The sequence below is a fragment of the Chrysemys picta genome, chromosome 13, assembly GCF_011386835.1.
Source record: "Chrysemys picta bellii isolate R12L10 chromosome 13, ASM1138683v2, whole genome shotgun sequence".
Classification (NCBI taxonomy): domain Eukaryota; kingdom Metazoa; phylum Chordata; order Testudines; family Emydidae; genus Chrysemys; species Chrysemys picta.
Window position 1 is genome coordinate 51395389 of NC_088803.1, and position 10891 is coordinate 51406279.

Here is a 10891-nt window from a genome sequence, read left to right on the forward strand (position 1 = left end):
GAGAATTGGGAGGCGGAGAAGAAAGGGCAAAGCAACAAGAACTGGCCACGGCTGTTTTTCTGTCAGCCTTTTCTAATTCTTGCTTGTTATATCCTTGTTTGAAGGGAAGGTGGCAGCACCAGCACGAGAATCCTCTCTGCCCACAGCAGCCAGGACAAGTCCTATTTATGTTATTTTTATTATTATTCCACCCCAATTGTGACCTAGGCATGAGCCAAAGCCATGATGTGATTCTGTTTAAAAAATCCCCACCATGTCCTTCGTCATTGGAAATACCCCCTTCTTCCACCACCCGAAAAAGAATTAATAGGAAAATCCATTTGACTCTGATCCATATTTCCTTCTCTGTTTTCAAAGGGGCCCCTCACACCAGGTTAGTCATTGCAACATCTCTTCCTCTGTAAGACCCCTTCACAAAGGAGTCATATCCCAGCAGAGCAGAAAATAGCAAAGCTCTCTTTGTCTAGGACTTCACTTGCCACAAGGAGAACCCACATCTGGCTGTTGGCTTCACATCTTGTGCCTTCATTATCAGCCTTTATGCAGGATCACAAAGGTCATTTCAAGACAACTCTGCTGTTAGCAACCATATGGCTTCCATACCATGTGACCACAAGGAGACAAACTTCTTTCCTGCCAAGGGGAATTCTACATTTCCTTCCCAAGAGGGAATGAACTCTCAGGAGGCTGATTAATTCACAATGAAACATTTCCAGTCTCCTGCCCATTAGTCGCCAGAGGATTTAGAACTCCCATAGTGATCAGGACCACCCTAAGAAATGCAGATCCCTTTGCTAACCTTCCATGTCTTAAGGACACACAAACATCCAACAAGAGAAAAAAATCTCTCCGAAAAATGAGGTTTTTGCTCCATGTTTGTATGTGCGTTTGTGTGTGACGTGTGCAGAGACTCTAAATGTAGGAAATACCCCAGTTACCGAGAAGCAGAGCACAGAATATATAGCAACATGCTCTTCTGTATCATACCAAGGGGCCACTGCCAGGTCAGACATTTCGGTTTTGTTATAAATGATAATACCTATAGAACTTCCCAGCCGAGCATTTCAGTGCTCTTCACAAACATTAAAGGGGCATCATTGCCGTGAAAATCCCACTTCTATCTAAAAATACTCTATTCTGGTTCGAAGTAACGCCACCTTGCTGGTAACTGAAAGAAGTTAGTAGGAAAAGAACACTGTTCTCTGTTTTCATTGTGTACCCTTTATGCTGTTGGCAGCACTTTGCTTATACTCGGTTTCACTGTTTCCCTGTACAAACGGGTAGGCTGCAAACCTGCATATGTTTAACTTCGATTTCCATAGGATTGCTCACAAACTTAAACTTGAATATGTGCCTACGTGTTTGCAGGATCAGTGCCTCAGTCAGTTTCTCCTTTGCTGAAAAGAGCCTGAGAACAGTCGAAAGGTTATCAGGAAAAGCCTTGTCGGTTGCATTTTTCTTTATTTTGCAGTTTGGTTTGTTGAAATATCTAGTCAGTTGTAGTTTTGTTTTTAGTCAGTTTCACTTTCTGATTTTCTGCCATTAGTCTATTTTCATTGCCCAAGATAAGGCACATGTAAAAAGGCAAACAAATAGAAAAGGTGGAAAGTGCATTCGTTTTCCAAAATTATTTCCAATAGTAACACATGCAAGGCTACAGTATGGTGCCGTGGAGTATAAAAGTTTTCTCAGGATGAGTTTGTAATAACCCCATTATTCACAAGAGGTGAGCTTACCAAGAATTTATGACGGTCATCCCAAATGCATGCTCAAAACTCCTTTATGCCACATCATCACATATCCTGTCCATGCCAGATAGTTTACAGAAAACTTTTTTTAACATTTTGTATTGGGACTATTTTTTGCATCCCTCCATCGATGTAGGTATGTGCCTGAGTTAGTATGGTCCAGATTTTAAAACAGCCCCGCACCCAAAAGCTCCCAATGAAAACAATGGGTGGGGGCCACCGAGGCTGAGCCATATTGAAAATCTGGCCACTTCATTGAGGTGCCTAGTCAGGAACTGAGCTCTTTTGGAAATCTGGCCACATGAACACACATGTACAAGGCTCAGGAGGAACCATAACCTCAGATAGTTTTGCTGTACATAAATATATGACTTGAAAGTCCAATATCTCCAGACCTTCCAGAGGTAGGCGCAAGAGCTGTGTGTCCCCCATTGGGAAGCTGGGGCTCTCTCCCAATGGTATAAAGCAGGATCTCAAGACATTGGGCTTTAAATGGTGCTGGTGCTGCACTAATTAGTCCCTGTTCTGCCCCACTAGATGGTGAAGATTTGAGGGAGGGAAGGTGCAACTCCACAGCTGGGGGGGAGGAAGAAACCATTTTTGTGCCAGGCTGATTTTTTGTATTTGAAATGTTGTCTGTCCGAAGCTGCTAGATGGGCTGGAAATGAATTTGTGGGCAGAGTGCAGGGGACCCGACCAAGTTGCCTAGTAACTACAATGCATCCCATGGCTTTACTGTCTGGCTCACCTCCGCAGCTGGGATGGATATTGATATTGACAGCTAGAGCTGTAACCACATAACCTGACAGGGTCCCTTTAAAGCTGGTTCCTAAGAGCAGAGTTTACTCCAGCAGCGCCCAGGACGCAGGGCAGCGAGCGCTGGGCAGCATGCGTGCCTCCCCTTTCGGATGTGTTCATTTCTAAACTTCCAGACAGCCCTTTGCAGAAGCATTTAGCTCACTCTCGCCACCACAGACCAGTTCGCTACATACCGTCCCAGAGTTCCCTTTTTACTGCTGTGGCATTTGTCATCTGTGTGGGTTTGTCACCTTTTCTGTTATTCAACAGCAAACTGTGACATTTGCATCAGGCCGGGACCCTGTTGTCTTTCAGTTCCCTGCGCATGGGGCCATGAGCAGAGCATGTATAATTGATAGATTTATTCCTACGCCCCTACAGGAGCGGCATGTACTCTCCCCTTCCACACATCTAATCCCCGACACACACATGCACACACAGTGCTTCCCAACCATGCAGTGCGCTACAAGAGCAGCTGGAAATGAAGAGAGGGAGAAGGGGGGGGGGGGGAAGGCAAGCCTTGAAGGGCAAAGGGAACGTCCCATTGCTTTCTGAGAGGCAGGTGGAATCTAGCCCACGTCCCATGGGCCTGCCACATGTCTAGAGAAAGCAGGGGGCACCACAGGGCGGCACACCTTATGCCAGACCTGCTCAGCCAGAGTCTAGCCACAAAACTTCCTTCTTCCTCAGATGTGAGACCTGTTTGTTTTCTAGCCGCACTAGCTGCAGCAAATGAAACCCGTAGCCCTAGGAGTACAGGTGCGCTGCTGCTGCTGCTGCCCGTCTCTGAAATCAGAAGCCAGCGTTTGCCCAGGGCTCAGGCTCCTGTTGGCACCAGCTGCTTCCGGAACATGGGACAGACCCAGAATCCATTCCAGGTGGGCACAACCCTTTCCAGTCTGTCATTTCTCTGCGCTCAGACAGACTCCCTCTAGTCTGTTGAGTCCCTTGGAATCAGAAATGAATTGGGCTCAGTGCCCCTCTAAAAGAAAACCCTGACCTAGATTTCACTGCCCACTCGCCGCTCTCCCCCATCCTTCCGCCTCTGCTGGAAAGGGCGGGGGCCTGATCAGGGGCCCTCTAAAGCCATCCTGGCCTGCACTCATAAAAGCAAATAGAGCAAGTCGTGTCGGCTGATAGGGCCATATCACTGTTGCCTGGCACTGCACGTTTCCAAAGCATCTAACAATTAACTCGACATCTCTAAAACACCAGCATGAGGTGGGGGAGCAAGTATTATTATCCCCACCTGGGATGGGGAAACTGAGGCACACCGTGGAGGACGGCCATATCTTCTCACTAGCGCAAAGTCCAGGGGAAGGGGTTGCATGCTGGGGAGATCACAATTTCCCCATCAAGGCAGCAGAGCCACTCCCCAGCCACCACTAAGGCTTCTGTCCCTTTCCCCCAGGGGATGGTTTGGCTGGGAGATCTGCACGGTTCACGTTTGCTGCATTCTGGACCTGCTGGGCACAGGACTTGGCCCTAAGTAATTTGCCCAGCACTAGGAGCGGAACTCAGCAGTCCCTGCCACCAAGGCCTGCTGGACCCAATCCTCTGTCCCCTGCAGACTTCCCCGCACCCTGCCCTCCAGCCAGGAACCCCAAATGCCTTCTCCAACCCAAGTCACACTCTCTTTACCCTGCCTTCCAGTGGTGCTTCCCTTCTGTTCCACCCCCGGGTCTCTAGTGGCCCTGCCCTCTTCCATCCAAAGCCCCAGTCTCGGACACTTACCACGTCTGCTGCTCCTGGTGGTGGCAAGCAAGCGCAGCTGCCTGCTACTGCCCAGTGGGGGCAGGGGCGTGATTCCCCACATGAGTAGCTCTTGCTCCCCAGAAGAGGCAGCAAGATGGGTTGGTAGGTTCCAAGGAGCTGCCCGCCGCCTGTACCCACTCGCTGGCTGCAGCACGAGATTTCTGCAGTGAGGGCAAAGATGTGGCAGGCTGCTCTCGGTCCACGCTGCTCTCCCCTCTGGCAACCCCAGCTGCCTCTACCCCACCGCCTCCCATTGGGGGCCAGCCAGCCCCCATGGAGACTCACCATGTCCTTTGTGACAGCAGCAGCTCCTATAAGGTGCCTCCTATACTCACTCCCTCCCTCAGGCCCTGCAGAGGCTGCCAGGGTGTGGGTCGTGCCTGGGGTGACCCGTCAATTATGTCTAGCATTACTGAGCAGTTTTACATGAACGTGACTTTTGATGTCACCCTGTCTGGTCTTAAAAAGCTAAATCCTCCCCCCACCTCCCTGAGACCTTCATCCCATTCCTTAGAGAGCCCCAGTTTTCCCCATCTCTCCCCAGAGAGATCATCCACTCCTCTCCCTACAGAGATTCTCTAATCCCCCTAGATCAGCGTTCTTGCTCCTCTCTCCTAGAGCCCTGTGCTGAGCACAGAAACTCACCCCACCTATCAAGTCTTTAAAACTTGCCACCCCCCACCACCTGCAAACACCTCCCACTGTCCCACACCAACGTTGCAGGTGCCGTTAAGCAAATGACAGGCCCTAGTGTGAGGACAAACTCATCTCTTTCCCATCTATACTAAATGTTGACCGGCTTATACAAAATCTGGTGCTTCGAATGCAATGTGACATTTAGCTGCGAAATATTCCAACCACAATGGGCGTCCCATACAGCGTAGACCCCTCACACCTTGTGATCTATGTCTAAGAGCCAGAGCTGATCCGCCTGCGGTGTGTTGACTCACCCGATGAGATTGCAGCATGCAAATGAGCAGGCGGGGAGAAGAAGAAAGGCGGGGTGATGATGTATCTCTGCTGTCCCACTCCCAGGAGCCCACATGCCCACTGGGAGAAGGGACAAGCAGGGGAATGGCAGATGGATGACAGAGTGGGTGGGGTAATTCACCACTGCTGTCCCACTACTTAGCATAGTGATGTCACAATCCCACCTCTCGGGTCTATGAGTCACAGCTCCATGCTCAACAACGCCCTGCCGCAGGGCAGCAGCTGAGAGGGCGGGAGGTGGACAAGGTGGGTAGGTGGACGGGATGAAAAACCAGTCAGCTTCTCCTCCCCGGCCTGTGACACGTTCCTAGAGACCCGCTACTATTTGCTCATCATTTTCCATGTCGTGTAATCTTTGACCCACTTTATTTTGCATCCATCCACTCCCCCCTAGGTGAAATAAAGCCCCTCGAAGCCTGTAGAGCTTGTCACTTCACCTTTACTGGGCGCTCAGCTGGGAATGATTGGAAACGCACACAATGAGCATATTGAAGAGGGAAACCCGTCTTGTTAAGTCCTGGCCTCTGCCTCTTTCTCTCTCCTGGGATAATCTCCCCACCACTCCCCACCTACAGCTTCCAGGGCATCTGGAACTCATTGGGCAGTAAGAGAGACCAGTGTGTGGCCTTCACATTCTTCATGTGCTTCCTGGCCAGAAACAAGGCCAGCTGCTGCCTTCTCCTGGGGGTCACGTCCTTCCCGACCCTCCAGGGGAAGCTGTCTTCACTTCCGAGACGGGATTTGTAGCCTTGCAACTTGCTGACACACCAGTCATCATCCACCTCGAAGCGTCTGCAGACGGCCTCTTCCTGCCTCGGGTTGGAGGCTCGCAGCCAGTGACGGACGGCCGCCTCCCCTTCCCAGGATATGACCTCGGGATAGCGGAACTTCAGAAGCTGCAGGAGCAGTTCATTGCCTCTGTTGGACCTGATGTCAGCGAGCTGGTCCGCGGCGCTGATGCGGGTGGTGGTGACTTCATCCTCAGTCCTCCGGATCAGCAGCACCGGCCCCGGGTAGCTGCAGAGCTGCTCGGCCACATTGAGGTTGAAATGCTGCCTCACCGTCCGGACCACCAGCTTGTTCCAGCTCTTGGGCATGACCTTTAGGGCCAGGGGGAGCAGGTCGTCGAAGGTGGCGTCCAGCACTAGGGCCCCCAGCTCCGGGTAGGTCTTGGCGGCCCAGGTGGCTGTGTAGCCCCCCAGGGACCAGCCATAGAGGATGATGTCTTGCACCCGGAAACCCAGGCGACAGATGGCATACTGGATCACCACGTCCACGGCGTTGGCGTCATTCTGTGGGAAGGGCAGGCCCGTGCTCCCAGCATAGCCAGGGTGGTTCCACCCCAGGGCCGAGTAGCCAGCCTCCAGTGGGGTGGAGAGACACCCCACTTCATAGAAACCAACATTCCCCTCGCAGCAGATCACCAGCTGCTTCCCTCGCTGCTCCTCCTCCATCCCCGAGCTCTTTCTCCTGTCCACAAACATGGTGTCGATCTCGTTCCCATCGCGAGCCACCAGCTTGGCCCGCTTCCCGTGAAACTCCTCCAGCAGGCGAGCCTGCCCCTTCACCAGTAAAGGCAGCAGGGCTTTCTGCATGAGGTAAAGGGAGCCCGGGTAAAGCAGCCATCGGCCTAAGGAGTGAGCCACCATGTAACAGACCAGCTGGCCAGGCAACTGCTTCATCTTGCGGAGGTAGTTACACTGGGTGGTCCTAGGCCCTCCGTGCCGAGCTGATCTCAGCAGACCCTCTCTGGCTGTGGTCTGGGACGCAGCCCGGGAGCCAGGCCTGCTGTCCTTGCCGCCTGCCTCATCCCATCGGAAGTCCACAGGCCAGCTCCTGAACTCAAAGTTGTAGCTGGCCGTCAAATATGTTTTAAACACGTGGCCAAGAGCTTTAGTGAAGCATATAATGCACATAGGGGGAGCTGAGGACCTCGTTCATGCAAGAAGGAAATAGAAAGGGCACAAGGAGAGGCACTCCAGGAAAGCTAGAAATCACAGGACACGTTGCTGCCGAGGGCCTCCATTGGAGAGGTTCCCCCGCAGATGTCAGCGGCAGCTTCAGGTTAATTAGCTGGGTTACAGCCCTTCCGCCATGACGTGCTCTTAAGCCGATGTAATCCCAGCAACGTCCCTGAGAAATGCACAGGGCACTTCCTGCATGGTCTCCACAGGCCAGGTCATCAAGGCAGCGTAATAATGCGTGGGGTCAGTCTCCATTATGAGCAAGCACTTCACTGAGTGCTAGGGTCAGCTAGCAACAGGCAAACCAGGGTGCAGTTTTCACTGAACACCACTAGGTGTCTTCTAAAGGAACTACCATGTGGGGTGTGGATACACGAGAGTTACTATAAAGGAGATTATCTATCTATCTATCCCTATACACCCCATCTATCTATCTATCTATCTATCTATCTATCTATCTATCTATCTATCTATCCCTATACACCCCATCTATCTATCTATCTATCTATCTATCTATCTATCTATCCCCATACACCCCCTCTATCTATCTATATATCTATCTATCCCTATACACCCCCTTTATCTATCTATCCCTATACACCCCCTCTATCTATCTATCTATCTATCTATCTATCTATCTATCTATCTATCTATCCCCATACACCCCCTCTATCTATCTATCTATCTATCTATCTATCTATCTATCTATCTCCATACACCCCCTCTATCTATATATATATATATCTATCCCTATACACCCCCTTTATCTATCTATCTATCTATCTATCTATCTATCTATCTATCTATCCCCATACACCCCCTCTATCTATCTATATATCTATCTATCCCTATACACCCCCTTTATCTATCTATCTATCCCTATACACCCCCTCTATCTATCTATCTATCTATCTATCTATCTATCTATCTATCTATCTCCATATGCCCCCTCTATCTATCTATATATCTATCTATCCCTATACACCCCCTTTATCTATCTATCTATCTATCTATCTATCTATCTATCTATCTATCTATCTATCTCCATACGCCCCCCTCTATCTATCCATCCCCATATACCCCCTCTATCTATCTATCTATCTATCTATCTATCTATCTATCTATCTATCTATCTATCTATCTATCACAACAAAATGCAAAACTGCCCCTAACAGCCTAACAGCAGCTCCTGGCACATCCCTGGCAGATCAGAGACAGTTTTAATGACAAAAGAAGCCCATTATTTTTAAAAACCATACCCCTTTCTTTGATCTCCAATAACCCGTCGAGTGTAAGAGAGCATTCACCTTCTGTAACCTATGTAATGCTGCTGCACAGAACCACATGTACCTCTGTGCATCAGTAACGAAGGCATTATTAGACTCAACAGGAAAACAAGAGTAATGTTAAAAATGGATTTTTAAAAAAATGTTTATTGTTCCCCCCTCCTCATAGCTGCTTTGGTGCCTGCTGCTGTGATGTCCAAAGAGACAGCTCAGAAAAGAAAAGAAAAGAAAAGAAAAGAAAGCATCACTTTTTGAAACTACTTTGTTATTTGTGCTCAGATAAAGGGCATGATCCTCAGACATACGGATCACCCCCAATTTCAACTGGAATTAACGCCTGGCATCTCTCAAGATCAGACCCTATGTTCAGGAAGTGCCACTGAAATGCAGCCTCTCTGGGGTGGTGGGTAGCAGCCAGCACACAAGGAAACATTTTGCCCAAGGACATGGGAGCGAACCCCACTCTTCAAAACCTTGATATCTTTAAAGGTCACAGTAAGCAAACAGAAGCTGGGTTTTTAATTGCTCATCCAGCCTGGTACTCAATTTAGTTCCCTTTGGAGGAGGAGAGACCCCTCCTCGGCATTCAACCAGAGATGCTAAAGGTTCTAGGCATTTCTTGCCTGATGCCTAGATCCCTGTGTCACCCTGGGTCAAGAGCCTTCACACTGAGCAGAGATGACACGAGCTGGATCTATTGGGAAGTCACAGGTTTTACTGGCTGGAAAACCCCCCTTGTGCATCAGGTGAGCCAGATCCTCTTTTCTTTGTTTAGCGCCTGGACTTCTCTCTGCCTCATGCCGGGAGGCTGTAGCCTCAGTACCTTTCAGACAGGAGGCAAGAGGGAAGTGCCCCTGTGACTGCAAGAGGCGTTCCTCTTTCTCAGACCTCCTGACACCCCTCACCACTCCACTGCAAGGGTATCGCCTTCCTACTCGTCAGAACAGCCGCTCACCAGACGCAATCTTCCTCTTTTCTCAAAACCTAAAATAACCCCAAGCCCCACCGGGGAGACAGCTGGGGGTCATGGTTCCTCTTTCGGCACACCCAGCCTGGGGGAAGAGAGCAGGATCATCAAGTGGGCCCAGAACAACGTGGGAGGGAAGGAGCTAACCCAGAGCCGACACAGGATGCCTTACAGCTTCCTCCATCAAACAGTATTGCCTGAGACACGGGTCCTCATGGGGGGATGGGGAATAATGTAGGGGACCATTGATAGGGACCCTTGTGATTCCAGTTGGGTTGCGAAGGGGTGCACTGGGAGGGACAGGGGGCTAGAAAACAACATGTAGCTCCAGCGTCCGAGGTCAGGTGGAACATGGCAAACCTTCCTGCAGCAGGATCTGTGGGTTACTGGCTTCTTAAGAGGGATGTCTCTGCGCAGCAGGCAACTGGGGTCTTGCCCAGTTTCTATCAGATCTCCAGTTTGTGACTCATGCAAATGCAATATCCCCAGGGTCAGGGCCCTACTGAGACCTCATACCCATTCCAAACCATGCTCAAGGCAGACAGCAAAAACCACCATCACCCCCACCCTGGGGAACAGCAAGAAGCAGGAGACATTCCCTCGGTGAAACCATCTCTTCCCTGGAAAGATTCAATAACTCCCCAGCACGGACCATGTGTTTTCCCAGCCCCAGGAGATTTGTCAGTAGCTTGTGTTATCCTTTGCTAACTACCAGCCCTGGGCAGGATTCTGTTCTTATTTCATTTGGCGTGGATAATATTGGCGCTCATGAGGGGTACTTTCAAATCAGGGCGCCTGAAGTCAGGCTCCAAAAACCAGATATAGGCTCCTCCCCTCAGCAGGTGCTCCTGTACCTCAGAAAACCAGGCCACCTTTATTGAGGGGCAATTCAGGAGTCTAACTTTAGTCTGCCAACTTTGCAGGTGTTGGCCCTAATTTCTCCTTGATTATCACAACTATTTTTAGCCCTGTGTCCAAGACAAATTTTTCAGTGGTTCTCAGCTGCAAACAAATCTACTTCTGCTGGAAGAAGCGTTTGCCGGCCCCTCTCTCTGTCACCAGCCTATCTGCTCACATCTCTCCTGCGTCCTGCCCCTGTCTGGGGGTTGCGCTTCTCCTGCTTTTAGTTTACTTTGTTTTGCCGCCTTTCAATGGTTTTAACCATTTGATGGCTGCGCATTTCCATTCATAGCCATGAGGTATTTTTTTCCCATCAGTTTTCAAAGGGAGGTTGACACAGAAATTGACCGGTTTAAATAGAATCCTGCCAGGCTTGTGAATACTGTAACGATTTCCTGACCTCCAAACAGAAGCGCCAACTCCGGCGAGGCGGGTGTGGAGGCTTGGGGGAAGAGATGGACTGGGGGCGGGGCCTGGGGCGGA

At 50.2% G+C, this 10891-nt stretch overlaps 1 protein-coding gene across 1 annotated transcript; it reads right to left on the reverse strand.

Annotated features, from left to right (window-relative positions):
- Positions 1-5712: 5712 nt before the first annotated feature.
- On the reverse strand, positions 5713-7597 carry ABHD16B (abhydrolase domain containing 16B). Its single transcript, XM_005291749.4, has one exon. It carries the CDS (start codon positions 7205-7207, stop codon positions 5861-5863), a length of 1347 nt encoding a protein of 448 aa, XP_005291806.1. The 5' UTR covers positions 7208-7597; the 3' UTR covers positions 5713-5860.
- Between the last annotated feature and the right edge of the window lie 3294 nt (positions 7598-10891).